The 19,439-nt window shown below is 37.7% G+C and overlaps 2 protein-coding genes across 2 annotated transcripts; both read left to right on the top strand.

Annotated features, from left to right (window-relative positions):
* The first annotated feature begins 2,051 nt into the window (after nucleotides 1-2,051).
* LOC117828011 (sodium-dependent neutral amino acid transporter B(0)AT1-like) lies at nucleotides 2,052-10,248 on the top strand. Its single transcript, XM_034704955.1, has 12 exons — nucleotides 2,052-2,444; nucleotides 3,560-3,700; nucleotides 4,188-4,325; nucleotides 4,423-4,604; nucleotides 4,711-4,821; nucleotides 5,678-5,790; nucleotides 5,881-6,009; nucleotides 6,098-6,254; nucleotides 6,358-6,562; nucleotides 6,662-6,821; nucleotides 8,770-8,932; nucleotides 9,135-10,248. Exons 1-12 carry the CDS (start codon nucleotides 2,246-2,248, stop codon nucleotides 9,333-9,335), a joined length of 1,899 nt encoding a protein of 632 aa, XP_034560846.1. The 5' UTR covers nucleotides 2,052-2,245; the 3' UTR covers nucleotides 9,336-10,248.
* A 2,133-nt stretch (nucleotides 10,249-12,381) lies between these two features.
* On the top strand, nucleotides 12,382-18,102 carry LOC117827503 (sodium-dependent neutral amino acid transporter B(0)AT1-like). The gene is made up of 12 exons (XM_034704066.1): nucleotides 12,382-12,595; nucleotides 14,393-14,533; nucleotides 14,644-14,781; nucleotides 14,864-15,045; nucleotides 15,421-15,531; nucleotides 15,628-15,740; nucleotides 15,832-15,960; nucleotides 16,434-16,590; nucleotides 16,674-16,878; nucleotides 17,001-17,160; nucleotides 17,298-17,460; nucleotides 17,610-18,102. The coding sequence occupies exons 1-12, from the start codon at nucleotides 12,397-12,399 to the stop codon at nucleotides 17,751-17,753; spliced, it is 1,842 nt and encodes a 613-aa protein (XP_034559957.1). The 5' UTR covers nucleotides 12,382-12,396; the 3' UTR covers nucleotides 17,754-18,102.
* Nucleotides 18,103-19,439: the final 1,337 nt, after the last annotated feature.

Below are 19,439 nucleotides of genomic sequence, written 5' to 3'. Positions count from 1 at the left end.
CTGCCTGCAGGAACACTGCAGCTGTTGGCTAGGAGGCTCAAAGCCCGCCTCTTTACGTCACACTGGCTCGACAGAAGCAATATGGCTGCCGCAGCCGATTGGTCTCAAAACAGCTCTTCAGAAACAGATGGGTGACGTCACGGATCCTACGTCCATATTTTTTACAGTCTATGGTTTTCTCTTTTGCAGTGCTCTGAACTGCCAAAACATGTAAAGGTAATTAAAAAAAACACACACACACTGTTCAGTTACAAGAACTCTCTAATTATAATGTACAGTGTCAGACCAAATAACCCTTTTTGAACTGTTATTTTCACTGTTTAAAATAATATTATTCACATAAACATGTAACACATGCTGTGATAGAATAACATGGCATGGTGGAAAAGACCTTATTACTGATGGACAGTGCTCTTGAATTTGTGGATGTGCGTGAATGTAGATCTTATTGGTATCATGGTCTCTGCTCTATGCTCACTGTATTTCACTGTTTATTTGCTGACCTTTGTTTCTGGGGCAGTACTGTAAAACAAAATGTCCCTTAAATTTGACATTCAATGTTTATTTTCCAACTAAGTGTATGCAATAAAAACATGCTTTCAATTAGATCTTATGTGCCTCTTATTTTTTAAATGTTAAATCCAGCAATTACTCAGCCAGGAAATTAATTTCCCCAATTGCAAGAAGTTGAGATGTTGTGTAAAATATGAATGAGAACAGAATTTGATGGCTTGCAAGTCATTCAAACACTAAGTTTCATTAAGAATAGTGCAAAGACAACATCAAAATTGCAGAAACTCTGTAAATGTTTGGGAACCAAGGAGACCAGTTCCCAGAGTTCTGAAAATGTAATGCCTGACGTAGAATTTCAACAGTTTGGGCTCTTTTTGTGTTTTCAGTGGGTGACAAGTCAGGACTGCAGGGAGGTTAGTTTAGCACCTCGACTCTTCTACTAAGGAGCCATGCTGTTGGAATTAAGTATGTACAGAACGTGTTTTGGCATTGTCCTGTTGAAGTAAGCTAAAATTAGGTCTTACCTGTCTGAATGGCAGCATATGTTGCTCCACAACATGAATATATTGTTCAGCCTTCCAGATGTGGAAGCTACCCATTTGAGTTCCCCCAAAAAACTCATAAAGTATCCTGTTGATGACTAACAAGCAGAGGAATGAACATTTAGGGAAAGTGCAGCAAACTAGAGATATCTCCTGCTTTTAAACAATGAGATAAGTATTGGAGTAGATCAGTTCGGATTGGATTTGATCAGTTTACCATGGTGACGCACAAACTGTACACACACAAAATTTAAACATATTATCAAACCAACCCTAGATATGACTTGTATTGGTTTCCAATCATAATGAACCACTTTGGAGATAGCGACACTTACTTTGTTTAGTTAATAATTGTATGTAAGAATGCTGATACGTTTTAAACATATATTACTTAACTATTCCACTGCAAAAAAGTCAGACTATTAGAATAGGAACAGAAAAACATGTCATTTAATCTGGTCAGATAATCAATCCAAACATCAACATCATCCACAGGATAGAGGTGATTTCTGGTTGTTGTTTCAACATGAACATGAACATCCCTTTGTAATAAAACAATCTGATATCTCAAGGACAAGAGGCATGTTCTGATAGTTAAGATAAGCTGTGAAGCTGTGATGGAAAATGTGTTGTCATTGATACTACTTTGTGTCAGTCTCTGCCAGTCAAACAAAATACCAGAAAAACTGTAGCTATGTCATCATTTTAAAGCTTCTACTAAACTTCTAGTCTGTCAGTCAATTATAAAACATCCAACAAAACTCACACTCGTTGTGAACTTGTTTTGATAAAGTACAAGCAACATTTTTCTCACAAACTCCTGAATACTAAACACATCTTAAAGGAAAAGTCTTGATGACACTACCGCATGTGATGCATTAACTATTATCAAGGAGGTTCCACCTTTCTTCACTAGAACATGCTGACTTTACACAATACAAAACAGACTGTAATAAGCTACTGATAACTGTGGCTTGGGTGCTAAGGTCAAAGTAAAAAAGCTCAGTGGCCATCATCAGGACACACAGAGGGGGTAAATGATTCAGAGAGACACACTCCACATGAGATCTCATGAGAAAGGACCCATGCTAAGTAATTAGGTAGGAAAGTAACAAAATAGACAACTTGTTAGTCTTAGGAGACTCAACTGCTACTTTTTCCAAGTCTAGTGAAGTCCTCAAAAAGTCACAATGAAGCTGAAGTTACCAAACCCAGGACTGGATGACCGGATTTTCTCTCATAAGGAGCTAGAGAGGATGGAAAATGAGGAAGCTGGGGACCGGCCCAAGTGGGACAACAAAGCCCAATATCTGCTCACCTGTGTGGGATTCTGTGTTGGACTGGGCAATGTCTGGAGGTTTCCTTACCTGTGTCAAAGCCATGGGGGAGGTAAGGGATGAGACTGAGTTCAATCTATTTGAATTCTTCCAGGAAGACATCAGAATGTAAAATATGCTAGAAACTGAGCTGTGTGTGTGATTTGTGAACAGTTTGGGTAAAACTGAGGTATAATCTGTTTTCAGAAACAATACCTTCAGCCACTTAAGTCTACTTAGTCTAGTGTGGGTAAAAATTAAACCCCCCTTGTGCTTAGCAGCTGTAATGATGGTGAATTGTCACACATTAATAGACCCAGGTAAACACACTAATCCAGGAAGACTGACATTGAATTCATAAAGAATTTTTCTTTCAATATGACAAAATATTCAAAAGAATAATTTAGTTAATATATTATTTGTCACAGAAATGCAGTTATATGTGGCAACATACAGTGTTGTATACATTATAAAAACAAGCATACATACAAGCATACATGCATACTAAAAATGTCTCAGCACTGGGTTCCTGTGAAGACAGTTCTCATCTCACATATCTCAAAAATGATAGAAATGGCTGCTTTGTTAAACAGTGACCTTCATTTAACTTTTCATATTTTCCTGCAGGGAACAGCAATTAAATATTAAATAGTGTCATAACAAATCACATCATATCCAATCGTATCATGTTGTATTAAATCATGTTTTATTATATTCTATTGTATTGTTTTGTATCATATTACATCCTTGTGCATCACCATGTATCATATCCTATCATATCCTATCCTCCTTTAACCTATTATATCCTATTATATTATATCCAATCATATTGTATTGTAGTGTATTGTATCATACTAAATTACATGTACTGTGTTGTATTGTACTGTAGCATATCATATTATTTGTATTGAGTTATATTGTATCATATAGCTTATTGTATTGTAAGGTAACACAAACTCCAAATTAGTACATGTTTTGCTCATTTAACTGCTGATGTGGTTCGTTTCAAATTACTTGAATGATGTAGTTGAACACCTTATGAAATCACTGTAAATTCTTATGACATCTTGTTGGTATTTTTATTGTAACGTAATTAAATAACACAGCTAAATGTTGACTCTCCTTTGTTAAACGCTGATGAGAGTCAACTTTTGATTCATTCTCATAATGTGAATTGTGTACCTCTAGGAGCATTTATGATACCATTCCTTATCCTGCTGGTCCTGGAGGGAATCCCACTTCTGCATCTGGAGTTTGCTATCGGTCAGCGCCTGAGGAGGGGCAGTGTGGGAGTATGGAGATCAATCAATCCATACCTAACAGGAGTTGGTAGGTGAAAAACACACGAAAACACACAAACACACACACACACACAAAACACATATACCAGTGAAGTTGTTTTTTATTTTGCAGCCATGTTGGTGGCACAGTTCTAATACTATGTTGCAGACTAAATCTATTTGAAGGGTCATTTATATTTTGTACCCACATGAGCTCCTGAGAAAATATGAAAATAAATGTTCCTCTTGTGTCCTGAGAAAAATTAAAAGGACTGTCATTCAACTTGACACAAACCTTCACATTCCAATCAAAATGATTCTAGTAACCCTGATAACAACTACCTTTTAATGTACTGTGCCAACATACTTAACTTAAAATGGTAAACATGGGAAAAGCTCAACAATAGTATCAACATGTTATCACTGCTGTTCTGCTTGCTTTTAGTTCAAAGTATGGTTGCCACTAGCTTGGCAGGAAACTCACAGATTTGTAATTCTTTCTTTGAAAGCAATACCGATGCTTCATTTTGTTACAGGTATTGCATCCCTGCTCGTATCTTTTCTGGTGGGCATGTACTACAACACCATCATGGCCTGGATCATGTGGTACCTCTTCAATTCCTTTCAGGATCCCCTACCTTGGAGCCAGTGTCCCTTAAATGCCAACAAGACAGGTGAGCCTTCATGTATCAAGACAACAGTCAGAGAGGCTCCAAAATATGCACATCTGCTGCAGAGTCAAGCTAGATCCTAAGCTCTCTTTCTTTTCAGGCGTGGTAGCAGAGTGTGCTCGGAGTAGCACTGTTGACTACTTCTGGTACAGAGAGACCCTGAACACGTCAACAGCCATCGATGAGTCTGGAGGTCTGCAGTGGTGGATGGTGCTCTCCCTGGTAGCTGCCTGGACTCTACTCTATGTTTGCTGCATCAGAGGAATCGAGACCACAGGAAAGGTACATATCAGAATAATTTTATACATGAAAAATCTGACATAGTTTATTTGTTTTTTCATATACCAGGCTTGTTTTAAGCTCATTCTGTCAATGTCTAATCTCTCAGGCAGTCTACATCACCTCTACTCTGCCCTACCTGGTCCTCACAATCTTCCTCATCAGAGGACTGACACTGAAAGGATCTGTGGAGGGGATAAAGTTCCTCTTCACACCACAGGTCAGTCCTGATATAACCCCTTAAACAACATGTTGTTAAAGACGTATGTTTTTTTTTTTCTTAAACATGTGTTTCACATTTTCAAAAATACCTGCTTGATATTTGTCTTATGGGGCATTACATGAGAGATCTGTGTACTTACAAATCTGACCAAGAAGGCTTCAAAACTGAGGCAGTAAGAGTACTTTAGTGAATGGATTGAACTATTTCTTGAGAGATATTCAACCTTCTGAAGTCTTGTTGCCACCATGAATTTGACTTTGATAAGTTGCGAAAGCTTAAACACAAACCTCTAAGCCTGTAAAAACAAACCGGACTGCAGTCAGAATTAGAAACATCAAGCAGAGCCGATTTGTCATTTATCTCATTGTCCCTGGTACATTTTTATCACACTGCTGTCATGGCTGATAACAAAAGTTCAAAGACATACTGTCAACATACTCTGAAAAAGTACAACACAGTTTGACTGAGGGATGAATCATTGTATACTTTGAACCACAAGATATGAGTCATATTCAAGCAACAGCTTTAAATCCACATGGTGCACATGAAAAATGAATCAGTGTATCATCCAGCCATTTTTTTATGTAACTGATACAACAGCCAGTAAAAGCCTTGTATCAAACATTCATTGACTGTCAGGAAAAAAAGGATGAGAAGACATAAGAAACAAAACTATAATCCTGGTTAACAGTGTGGATCTACTGTTTTGCTATTGTTAATAGTTAACAATTACTGAGGCACCAATATGCAGCATTTATAGCCAGACTTAAACTGGCGTAGTAGTGCATAATTTGCATAAATACTTGGCTACGTTTTTTTTTGTAACTGTGAACAAATTTGACTTCTGTTTCAGGTGGATGAGTTAATGAATCCACAGACTTGGTTGGACGCAGGAGCTCAGGTTTTCTACTCCTTCTCCTTGGCTTTTGGTGGTCTCATTTCTTTTTCCAGCTACAACTCTATTCAGTAAGTACTTAGCCAAACCATGCATTGCTTCAACTAGCTTCTTCTTGTTTTCCAAACAGTACTCATTACATGATCCTTTGTCCCTTGTAGCAACAACTGTGAGCAGGATGCTGTTCTCATCTCCATCATCAATGGCTGCACCTCGGTGTACTCTGCAACTGTGATCTACTCCATCATAGGCTTCAGGGCCACACAAAAACATGATGACTGCATGGACGGGTGAGTTTTGAATTGTGATTCAAAAGCCAAAAGAGATTAGCATCTAAAATACAGCCCACTAATACTGCCTCGCTTTGTGTTTTTATAGAAACATCATGTCGCTCTTGAATGCCTTCAACTACCCTGAAAACAGCATCACAGTAACCAACTACCAAGAGGCTCTAGACCACCTCAATATGACAGACCCACATATCATTAGTGGATTGGACCTTGAGGACTGTGACATGAATAAATTGCTCAGCCAGGTCAGTGGAAAACATTTGGATATTTTCTTGCTGTTGATCTTGGGAATCTTGTATTACAGACAAAAGAATGAATAGTTGAAATATTATTGTGTCGTCCATTTAGGGAGTCGAGGGAACAGGTTTGGCCTTCATCGTGTTCACAGAGGCCATCATAAAGATGCCTGTTTCTCCTCTCTGGGCTGTCCTCTTCTTCGTCATGCTCTTCTGCCTCGGCCTCTCCACTATGTTTGGCAATATTGAGGGAGTCGTGGTTCCTTTGCAGGACCTCAAAGTGCTTCCCCGCTCATGGCCCAAAGAAATTTTCTGCGGTATGTTTTGGCCTTTACTCTGAAACATAAATTAATTCTTCACTTAGATTAAAAATGATGATGAGGAAAGAGCATAACCTTATTTTTCTTCTCTTTCAGGTCTAGTTTGCTTCATATCTTTTGCACTGGGGCTCATATTTGCCCAACGCTCTGGAAACTACTGGCTAGCTCTTTTCGACACCTTTGCTGGCTCTATCCCTCTTCTGGTCATTGGATTTTGTGAAATGTTTGCTGTTATCTACATCTATGGGATTGATAGGTGAGTCCTTCAAGGAGCTGATTATTGTTCCAGTGTCCAAGGTTATGACTTCTAGCACTACAAACAGCTTCGTGGTTAAAGCTGCTTGGTAAATACTAACATGCTTGTATGGTACAATAACAAGTTGACCTACCTTTAACATTCAGGCATTATGATGGAAAGCAAATTAGCATGCTGTCATTGACGCTGCTGAAATCACACACTAATCACTAATAACTCAAATAAATGCATTCTAAAGGGAATTGCCATATTATAAGAACTGTTCAAATTCTGAGTGAGACTTATTATAAATATACCCTATACATTGTGATATGTAAAGTACAACTGATGGCGACTTGAAAAGCATTATGTACCATCATGAATCCTTGGAAAATGACAGGCGGAGGAGGATCACAACCTGTGATCTGTCTCATGTTAATTCTGATTTGTCTTCTGATAAAAACTACTTGAATTAGACTTCAACACAGTTAATATTGTGGAGTTTTTACTGAAATCTGGATGCTGCCATCAATGGTATTCCAAAATGGTGATGGCAGGCAGGAGACCATAGTCTTATGCAGGATGTATGAGATTAACAAATGAGTTGTGATATGGTTTCACTATTTTATTAGAAAGTAAATTTAAGACTTTCCTTTTTCTTCTGGCTTTTAATTTGGAGTAATTTCATAAAAACCCTGGACTGCATAACTATTATTATTATTATTATTATTATTATTATTATTATTATTATTATTATTATTATTATTATTTATTGATTATACTGTAATAGTTGTATTTAATTTTGAAGTATTTTTTTAATGATTATGCCTATTATTATTTTACCCATTTCTGTTGTTGAGTTGAGTAGAAATACAGATATTTATATTTTGTATTGTACTTCTCATTATATTAATTAATTAAATTATCAGATATGTATTTATCAGTAATCCCTAAATTCATGCTGTTTTTATGCTGATCCCTAGCCAGCATGTGTTAGTTGCGCAATAGCAATAGGGTCATTATCAGAGTTCAGCAAAGCCAGTTAGTAGATCTGACTGTATTTTTATTGGGCCATTGAGATAACCATATTGCCCACAGATAACTCTCTATGTAGAGAGTAGAGGGGAGAAAAAGATTTACTATCTTAGAAACCATCCAATAACACTTATTGGCTATCTGTGATTGATTGGCCTGTTTTTAAGTTAAGCTTTGGTTGCAGTGCAATGAATAATTTTTTGATGGTTCTTTTTACTGTAACTTTGAAGTCACAGCTTCTGTCTGAGCTGTTACTGACTGTAACATCAAAGATTCATATGTTGCCACACTGTTATGTTTTGTTTTTTTATTTAAAAATCCCAAACATGTGACAACTCCACCTGACCTACCTTACTGTTAGTGGGTAAAGTAGATATGATTATTGAAGACAGACATAGTAAATAGCCCATTCCAACAGGAGTTAAGGCTCTGGTTTGGCTGGGTTCTGGACGCAAACCCGCACATACATGTGGCAAAGACAGTTGTTAACAAGAGTAAAGAGACAGGATCATTGTTTTCCGACCTTGGAAAGAGATAATGTATCATCATAGGAGAGATAAAGAAGTGCAGTTTGTCTTGTGATGTAGCAAGATGTTTTGTGTTGGGAAAGCAGAGTCTCACAAGAGCTGTTGTTGAGAGAAAATTCTGTAACTTGTGTATCATAAAAAATGCTGAGTGTTGATTGTCTCAGCTGTTGTGCTAGCTCTGGATTATTTTTCTGTCTCTGTTTGTACAGAGATATGTTATTAGAGATAAGTAACAAGGAAGTGTTTTATTTCCTTCAAGTTCAGAGCACAATAGTCACGGTGATCAGGCAAAAAGCCACTCAGTCTGCTTTGTTTACTGTAGCTAATAAAAGTGCAGGGTCATATTTTATGGTTGCTTTCATGCACACTCAGCTTTCATTATGTCTCCCTCCTTTTTCCTCTCACAGGTTTAACGAGGACATCGAGTTTATGATCGGACATAAGCCCAATATTTTCTGGCAGGTGACATGGAGGGTGGTCAGTCCACTCATAATGATCGTCATCCTGATTTTCTACTTTGTCACTCAAGTCAGCAAGAACCTTACCTATTTGGTGTGGGATGAGGAAGCGGTGAGTGTACTCATCAGAATACTTCTTTCTTAATAACTTTTTAGATGCAGTGTTATCTAAATCTATACATGCTGCCATCACGACATGAGGAACTAACAACTAAATGATTTTTTTTACATTCTCCTAAATGATGATACACAATGAAGTATTCATTCAAATAAAGTACTACACATAGTAACATCTTCTTTTTTTCTGGCTGTAGGAACAATTCCCCACTCTTGAACCACGTCCGTTTCCTTCCTGGATCTATGTCATCATCTTCATCCTTGCTGGAGTTCCCAGTTTGTCCATCCCATTGTTCGCCGTCTACAAATTCATCCAGAAGAAATGCTGCAAGCAGGATGACGACAGAGAAAGCAGACTTGAAACTATCTCTGCCAAAGTACATATGAGTGAAAAATGAAGTTTGAATTCACATTAACTCTGAACATTGAATAACAAAAAGGACTTCTGTTGTTATTGGTGAAACCTTTATTATGACAGGATGCCCTGTACAATATTAGAGAACATTATAGTGGCTGTTAACTTGTAAAGTAGAAATAAATTAAGTATTTTCTGTAAAATAAGGTGGTTCAGGAGTGGATAGTAATTTATATATCTGTTCTTATGACTGTATTATTCAATTCTTACTGTGTCATATCATTTGTAAAAGTATGTTATACCTCAAAGAAACAATTTGACATTTTGGAAAATTTGCTTTTTTGCTTTCTAGCCCTGATGAGAAGATTTCGACACCAGTCTTATGTTTGCATTTATGTTCAATTTAATAATAATAATAAAAATAACAATGTCTTTATTTATATTGCACCTTTAAAAACAAATGTTTAAAAAAAGTAAATAAAAGGTATTAAAGGACAATAAAAATGTTTTAACAAGAAGACAATATCACAACAGAGAAAATAGAAAAGGATAGATTAAGAACATCAAATAATACCTGAAAAAATAAATAATAAAACAATAAATAATCAAATGAAATTACAAATAATTAATATGTTAGATACAATAAAAAAATAAAAAGGGGTTTAAATATGATGTGACGGCCAACAGAAGATTGGTATATTTTAGCATAAAGACTGGAACAAACAGCTAAACTGTCTGTGTTCAAAGGCAGCAGAGACCTACAAGTCCACATAGAGTTAACTCATTAAACCTTTTGAAGGGTTTGTAACTGGTTATGAAACTGTCTCATTTTGATGCCTGTGCCTGACCACCAGTGAGAAGATGTATTGCTTCTGTGTAGACCTCTTCATGCTTGTCAATGCTGACTACAGTTCAATTTTCACGACAATGAATTACAACACAGTGGCTGAAAAACATTTGTTTTGATTTTTCTGTCATTATTTTTAGTGAAAAGTTTATAAAATGGTTAAAAGCTATTTTAATTTGGAAGAATATTGGAAGAAACAGTCCTGAGACAAAGATTTTATACTACTACAGAACAACTGAGACAGGAAGTAAACCTCAGTTTTAATTTTAATGTGTCTATTGTCTCAATTTTATTTAGAAGAAAAGTGAAAAATGATGCCTTTATCAGACAAATAATTAACATAAATGTACATATAATGTTGGTCTCACGTAGGCCTATAGCTACGAATTATTCTTATTTTTAATCATATACTATACCAACGCTACAAGACCCAAAGTCCTTTAAAGGTGATCTTTTTTTATCTTGTGCACACAAGTTATTATCCTGTGTGACTGGTCATTACCTCTTGTGCACAAAAAATGATCCTTAATCCCATATGTTATTTTCTTGTGTCTCATCATGTGTAGTAAACTAGGCATAGCATTCCCTTTAGCTCCAACACGTTGTTAATTCTGATTACAACAGAAGTATACTGGCGTCTTACAGCCAAATTTGTAGGAGTGACAAGCAATAATGTTGCTAACTGTATGTTAGCATTTCTGCACCACAGAGTCTATTGTTGTAGTTATAAAGTAGCTAGTAAAGCATAACCTGGTCAGCTACAATTCTTTACTCACACAAAAATGTTATAGACAATTCAGAGTTTCTCTCAAACATACCACATGGATAAATAGCTCTTTTACTGTGAAAAATTGACTTTATTTAATGTATTTTAGCAGGCCTTAATACTATAATCAACACAACATGAAGCAACTATTGTCTGTGTACAGTGTCTGAAACACACTTGTTGCCAGTTGCAGCGTGTAATTCTTATTAAAATATGAATTTAACATTATTCACACAATCAAAAATGATGGCAAATGATGACGTTTAAGTGGAATCATTACTACTACTGCATTCAAAGGTTGATAACTTGTGTGCACAAGATATTAACTTGTGCGCACAAAAGCCACTTAAATAAAGTTTCCAAATTTTACCAGTGTCTAAAACAAGAATTCATCTCACATGGTCACTTCAAGATGGCTACACATCATATAAACAGCTCTGTTAAAAAACAAGAAAGAATCATTTCAAAACAATGGCACGCTTTTCTTTGCTCCCTAAGCCAATGCACACAGCTTGCCAGGTCAAGGTTTTTATCACACAAGGCTCATCGCTTCTGTCAACAGGGTGTGCCAATATCAAGGCAATATAAAAGTTCTTCACAGCTGCTGTTTTTTCATCTCATTTGTTAAATTCACAGAAAAAGTCTCAAATCACCATCTGTGACTGATTCAGGCTTGCTTCCTTTCCTTTTCATATTAGCTTAACCTCTGTTGGCTGTTTCTAGCTTTATTAACAGAGAAGTTTATTACTGGTATCAATGCCATCTAAGACTGTATGTTTAGGTGCTCTATGAGTATGAGTGTATGATGCTTCAGACAGTATACAGAACATTGTTCATTGTACACAGATAATTTAAATTCCTTGACATTGGCCTAATGTGAGTGTTTCTATATTATTATATATATATATATATATTTGTTTATATAGCATCATTGCTTTTAGACTGTCTCTTTGATGGTGTTTATAAGGTTAATGGGACAGATTATGAGGATGATTCAATGTCTTAATGTTTGTTGTTCATATAAACCTGCACTCTGACTGTAGTTCCACCATGTTAATAATTCTCTCAGTCGTACTGAGAGGGTACTGGGCATAAAAAGGAAGTATTTGATGTTGAAGAAATTATGCTAATAATATGAAAATTGGAATCTCATGAGGTTTTTGCACTTATTTTGTCAGGCAACACAGCTCACTTTTACAGTAGAGGTTGTTAATTGAACTAATGAATTCTTGTGTTTATTTTACTGTCTTGATACTGGGTTAGCACTTAAAATACTTTTCATACTTGTGAGAACTGACAAACATATGAAAAAAAACACTGAGTACTGAGTGTGCAATTAATGGCTAATCTGTGGCCTGCTGCAGATAGTTAAAGATCATAAACCTGCTTCATTCTGCTGGCTCCACATGTGGATGTTCATATGCACGGACTTACTCAATTCTTTAACTGTAGTCAACACTACTTGACTGCCTCAGTGCACATGCTGTTGCCATGAGACTAGTGCTTCCTAACCCGGGACTGGATCTCCGGATCCCAAATTATGAGGATCTGAAGAGGCTGGAGAAGGAGGGTGCTGGGGACAGGCCAAAATGGGACAACAAAGCCCAGTATATCCTCACCTGTGTGGGATTCTGCATTGGACTTGGTAACGTGTGGCGCTTCCCATACTTGTGTCAAAGTCATGGAGGAGGTAAGTTAAACAAGAGGGGACACAGGCATTCCTGGTTAGGTAGTTCATGTCATTTTATGCAGCTTGTTATTTTCACGAAGGAATGTTTTACACTGCCGGATGACTGCGTGTCCCTTCAGGTGAACTTAACAATGTCTTTTGGAATAAAACAACCGGCACTTTGCTCTTCAGGCTTACAGTTAAATATATCACTCATTCAAGGCAACAAGATAGTGGTGTGACGTCACCTTCATTTTGTATTAATGATTCTTGGAGTCTTCTGAAACAGGAGCTGACCTTTGTCATGACATCTGAAAGGTGGCCTTGGTTCAGCTCTTTATTGCCTTTTGTTGACAGTGAATTGTATTGTAACACCATGCAGTAGTGCCACATAAATATGCATGTTTGACTTCAAAATGTGTATGTCAGAAGTCATGAATTGATATTCTTTTGGAATTACAGAAGATTTTGCCACAGGGAATGGGACGTATTTGCGAGGTATACACATTTAAAGGTATACATTTGTTGTTTTTCTGTGACTTATTAACCACAGAGCTCAAACAAACACAGCCCAAACACTTTCTTTAATCTACCACAAGAAATAACAGTTGGATGTAGAATAATACCTTGTGACATTTAGGTGTTCCATGCATATGCAAACATGCATATGCATGGAGCTATAAATCTCAGTCTGGCATGAGCGACTAACCACACAAACGTGAGTGATCAGCAGGTATCATGTCCACTATGTTCATCATCTCAGTAGTTCTCTTTTTTCTTAACATGACCCCAAAAGTCAGTTCAGGGTGATGGAAACATCATTGTTTTTGTTGGTGTTTTGTCATCAAAGGCATTTTGAGGAGATTTCATGTTGCATCAACTGTCATAACTGGTCGGTATCATTATGAGCAAGACAACTGTTTTTAGAACGTGCTACTGTATATTGCATCACTGATGGATAAAGCATGCCAAAGCATGCATTTGTTATGAAAGCAAAATAAGGATTTGGTCTTAATGACTTACCTGGTTCAATAAAGGTTAAATAAAAATATATCAAACGAATGAAACACAGATCTTCTTTTTAGTATCAGTTTACTTGGATACAAAACAACTTTTTGCAGGATGCAGAGAGATTAGTTGATGTATTGATTTGGAGCTATACCATTTTTAAACTTTAATCTAACAATGAAAAAATGTTTTTAAACTTTGGTTAGCTTACAAAGGTGACCAGACGTCTTGGTTTAATAATGCCCATCAAACCCCCGTTGTAGTGTTAGCTAGTTAGTGTCCTAATAAATGTCCAAATAGCATAAATATGTGCTCTATTTTACCTCAGAGAGCTGCAAAGCGCTGTCATATAAAAAATATAAAATAAAACTCCCTCTGTGTGCCAACTTTCATCCCATTGCTAAGTTTTACCAGCAACATTCTAAATGTAGCCACTTCCGGGCAAGAGTTTGCTTTTTTGAAGAAAATGTTGACTCGAACACAGGCACTCAAATTCTGTGTAAAGAAATAACAAATATTTCTGCTGATAATCTCATCTGACCATGTAGGTCATGAAGAGGCACCAGTATAAGAGTGAGGCTATTTTTTAGAAACTCCTTATAGTGCCTTTAATTAAAGTACAATACAAACTGAAATCTCCACACAATGATGTTGCTTGATAAAAAGTCTGTTGCATAACCTCAGTCTATGTGACTAATACACTTGAGACCACATATGTCATTATGTGAAGACCTCTCTATGACTTGGACCTTTTTATGCTCAGTTCACTCAATCTAAATATCACAGCCACTTGTCACCTTCCTCTTCCAGGTGCATTTTTGATTCCCTATTTAATCCTGCTGGTGCTGGAGGGAATGCCTCTCCTGCTGATGGAGTTTGCCATCGGCCAACGTCTCAGGAAAGGCAGTGTGGGAGTATGGAGGGCCATCAACCCTCATTTGGCTGGTATTGGTGAGTGAAACGGGATCTGAAAGAATTCACACCCCTTTGTGGGCAACAGCACTTCTGTGAGTATTCTAGCTTCTTGTGGATGTGATGACACAGCTAATGTCATCTCTCAGGTGTAGGCTCCATGTTGGTGTCATTTTTGGTTGGACTGTACTACAACACATTAATAGCCTGGATCATGTGGTATCTCTTCAATTCCTTTCAAAGCCCACTGCCTTGGGCCCAGTGTCCTCTTAATGACAACAGGACAGGTAACTATTGACACAACCCACACATGAATATACCAAAGATCCCATGTATTACATTTTAATCTGGAGTTGATTCTCCCTCCAGGGTTTGTACCAGAGTGTCAGCAGAGTTCCACTGTGGATTACTACTATTACAGAGAGACCCTAAATACTTCGGCCTCGATCGCTGACTCTGGAGGGATCCACTGGCCCATCGTAGTTTGCCTTCTAGTTGCCTGGTCAGTAGTCGCTATCTGCTGCATACGAGGCATCAGCACTTCAGGCAAGGTTTGTTCCTCTAGTCAATAACCATTTGCAATCTGTAAAGTTTGTTGTTCTCACAAAGTGCAGTTACTGTAGCATCATGAGTAATTTGAAAACAGCTTCTCCAGATTTATTTTCTGAAAACAAGATACATTCTTATTTGCATAACAAGAGGCAAAGTCGTGTCGACATTAGGCCTTTTGTAGCAATATGCCAGGAAGCTAAAGGCTCACATCAGCACCAACCTCTTTGCTTGTTTTTAAAGTGATCAAAGTTAGGTTATTACTAATATGGCGATCGCATCATTGGGCTTCAATTTGCCTGTCTAGAAACCAGTAGACTACATGCACAATACTTTTTGATGTAATCTTTTTTTTGTCGTTGTTTTCATGACCTCAGGCGGTGTACGTCACAGCTATCCTACCGTACATAGTGCTGTTCATCTTCCTGATCCGAGGACTGACTCTTAAAGGAGCCCTAAGTGGAATAAAGTTTCTCTTCACACCTGATGTATTTTCAAATCATTCAAACATTTTATCATAAAGAGTCATTATCATTAAGCAAACTCAGAAAAAATACCTCTTGATGTGTTTCTGTCTTTTTCAGGTGAATGAGTTGATTAAACCAACAACTTGGCTTGATGCAGGTGCACAGGTCTTTTATTCTTTTGGTTTGGCATGGGGAGGCCTCATCTCCTTCTCGAGCTACAACCCTGTTCAGTAAGACGTGTTTATGACTACAGAAGTGTTTCCTCCTCACTAGTAGTTTACATTCCACTCCACATATGCCTTGTTCTTGTCTCCTCCAAAGCAATAACTGCTTGAAAGATGCTGTGATTCTTACGGTTGTAACTGGCTTAACTTCAGTCTATGCTGCATCAGTCACCTACACCATCATTGGCTTCAGGGCAACGGAGAAATATGACACATGTATCAGTGAGTAAGTATAAACTCTATCTGAATATTTCCGAGGAGTAGTGCATCTGTGTGTGTGTGTGTGTGTGTGTGTGTGTGTGTGTGTGTGTGTGTGTGTGTGTGTGTGTGTGTGTGTGTGTGTGTGTGTGTGTGTGTGTGTGTGTGTGTGTGTGTGTGGTCAAACAAACAGGTCAAAGATCCTTTCGATCTGGCATATAAGGGCTGTTCTTATAATATCATAATAAACAGCATTATTGAACAGCAGGAACCTACTGCACAAGTGACTTAGATCAGGCTGGTCCTAAAGCAAGTGGAATAACAGACACTATCAACTCTGTTACTCTAAAGGGCAACTTCCACCAGATCTGTGTCCAGTGCCATCACCGATTCGTCACGGCACTGGATCTGATAGGTTTCTATTGTAGTGGATCCATTCCTCAGGCAGGTCGGAGTTCCAGTCCTTCAGATGAACTAATGTGTGACATATTGTCTCCTCAGTAACATCATGAAGTTATTAAATGCATTTGAGCTTCCTGAAGACAGCGTCACCACGAGCAACTATGAAGAAACATTCAATCACCTCAACAGCTCATCTCCTGATGTTGTTCTTGGATTGGACATCAAACTCTGTAACATGCAGAAACTTCTCAGTGAGGTAACCCCATTGAAGACTGCAAACCTAAAGTTTAAATTATTATTGCTGCATATCTGAAACGTGGCTGTCTTGTGTTTTTGCAGGGAGTGGAGGGAACAGGTCTGGCCTTCATTGTGTTCACAGAAGCCATCACCAAGATGCCCGGTTCTCCCATCTGGTCTGTCCTCTTTTTTACAATGCTTTTCTGTTTGGGACTCTCAACACTGTTTGGCAACATTGAAGGAGTGGTGGTTCCACTGAAGGACCTGAAAATATTCCCTAAAGATTGGCCCCATGAAGCGCTGACAGGTAACTTTGTTTTACAGCTCAAGTAAATACCTGAATCTGATCTTCATCTACAAACATCTTAAATGCTTGCCCCTAATGTCTTTTCTCCAATTAAGCTTTGTTTTTATACCTGTGTGTTTCAGGAATAACGTGTATTGTGTCCTTCATCATCTGCCTCCTGTTTGCACAGCATTCTGGGTTTTACTGGGTAACCCTCTTTGACAACTTTGCTGGATCTGTTCCACTTCTGACTATTGGATTTTTTGAGATGATAGCTGTTGTTTACATCTACGGCATAGACAGGTGAGTGCTTATTAGAAGATACTCAGTCCCTGTTGGGTGTAATATTATTTCTTTGTTTGATTGTGAGCAAACCATCATTGGTAGAAGACTTGATTCAGGGCTGGGAATGACTTCATGAAATTCTGGTTGTGTGGCAGGTTCAATGAGGACATAGAGTTCATGATTGGATACAAGCCCTCCATCTTCTGGCAGATTTCATGGAGGCTCATCAGTCCTTTAGTTGTTCTGGTTATCTTAGTTTTCTACCTGGTTGCACAAGGACAAGAGGAGCTTACCTACTTAGTCTGGGATCCCAAATCTGTGAGTACTATTTGTCAGTCTTTGTCATCAATCACTCAATGTTGTTCTTTTTCTAATGCTGCTACGTTGAGCACATTCCAAGCAACTTATGGTAATAGTTAGCCATACTTGTACCAAATGTACTAATCATCCTGTGTTCTTGTTGACAGGAGGACTTCCCATCTCTGGCGTCAGTGTCTTACCCTTCATGGATCTACGTGATCATCTTCCTTTTGGCGGGAATCCCAAGTCTGACAGTTCCTGTGTATGCATTATGTCGGCTGATCTTTTGTAGCTGTAGAGGAAAAAAATAATCAGATCTCTTTGATTATGATAGCAGGCTCTTTTAGACTTGCCATAAGCATCTCTTTTATGACCCATGAACATGTTCTTAAAGCACAATGCTTGCACTTCAGTTAAGTTTTCATATTTCTGCAAAGTTTTTTTGCTGCTTTATCTCAGGACTTTTCAATCATTACACTAAGGGGATTATTCGTATGAACCTAAACCCGGAGACAGAATACTGCTTTATTACCGCCTCTTTATCCTTGTTCATTATTTTTCCCTCTCAATCATTCTTTTGGACAAAACATTGCATCACATTTCAAACAGGGCAGTTGAACAATTTACTGTTATAATTACAACATTTTAGAAATTGCAATAATCAGGTTTAGAATTCCATTGTTTTGGATTTCAGAACAGTTCATCATGCTAACCAGTTGATGTCCTTTAGACTCAAGTCTTCCACAATGTTGACTGACCTGCAGTCAGTTTTATTTACAGGTGTGGGGAAATTCACACTTACTAGCGTTCACACCAGACGCAAACACTCACTTAATTTGCAGGTATACAAACGGCAGAATGTTTTGCGTTCACTTGCTTGATTATCGCTAATAACTCACTCCATTTGCATGTTCCCAAAGACTCGAATCTTGCAAGAGGAGAGGGGTTCCCTTCAAACGCCACTCCAGTCTGTCATCAAACAAGGATGAGCTTGACTTCCCTGAATGGTGAAGCTAGTTATGATAATTGGGGCACTGCTAACTTAGTAGTACAACTGATAGCTGAAATCAAGTGACAGACAAGGGTTTTCATAACTCACCAGATAATCTGACTATTTATTCCTGTTTTCATAAAAAAAAAATAGATGGTGTCACAGAGTTCAGGGAAGCCGCACAGAGATACAATTAGTTTGTCCTTAATTTTCCAGATGAAGTAACCTCCGCTGGTCAGTAAGTCACATCATACGTCACCAGAGGATCTGCACGCTGATTGGCTATCGTGGTGCAAACTATTCACTAATGTTCAAATATTTAAACTCTCACAAATAAGCTAATTAAGTGAATGAAACAAGTTGAGTGTTGAATGTGTTGTGAATTCACACCATTTGCGTATAGAATTTGCGATTACTTTGCATGTAATTCACTCCCATGGATTATTTTATGTGTGTTTGTTGTGAACAACATAATATAGACCTCTGCCAGCTTTTGTGTGACATCATTCTAATTACCTGCACCTGTATGCTTCGCTTGTAGCTTAAACAGCAGCTTAAACTCAAAAAAATACTTGGGTCATATCCAAATCCCGTTAGATGCAAGTTGTACATTACTTCTGACTTCAACAGTGCACTGGTGTTATTAGCCAGCAGTGGAAGCAAGAGCAAGGAGACGCAATCACGGCTCAACTAAGGTGTGCAGAAGGTGAAGTGTTTCAGTTTGTGTTACAAACAGTCCTAGTTGCTAACAGCTTTACCTTTTTAACATACTGGTGGATCTAGCTGTTTAAAGAAGGAGAAAATATGTAGACGTTTAGCTGAGGGGGACCTCACACTTTTGTAAGAAGTAAGCAAGTTATTTTACATGTGGAATCTCTGACAGCAATGTTGTCAGTGTTTTAATTTAAGAATATTAAATGAGCACTAACTCAAGAATAAATAATTTCTTGTTCATTCAGCTGTGGTATTTTACAATTTAATGTGTCAGAGTTCATCCAATCACAGT

This window comes from Notolabrus celidotus, chromosome 16 (assembly GCF_009762535.1).
Source record: "Notolabrus celidotus isolate fNotCel1 chromosome 16, fNotCel1.pri, whole genome shotgun sequence".
NCBI classification, from domain to species: domain Eukaryota; kingdom Metazoa; phylum Chordata; class Actinopteri; order Labriformes; family Labridae; genus Notolabrus; species Notolabrus celidotus.
This window is presented reverse-complemented; position numbering and strand designations above follow the sequence as displayed.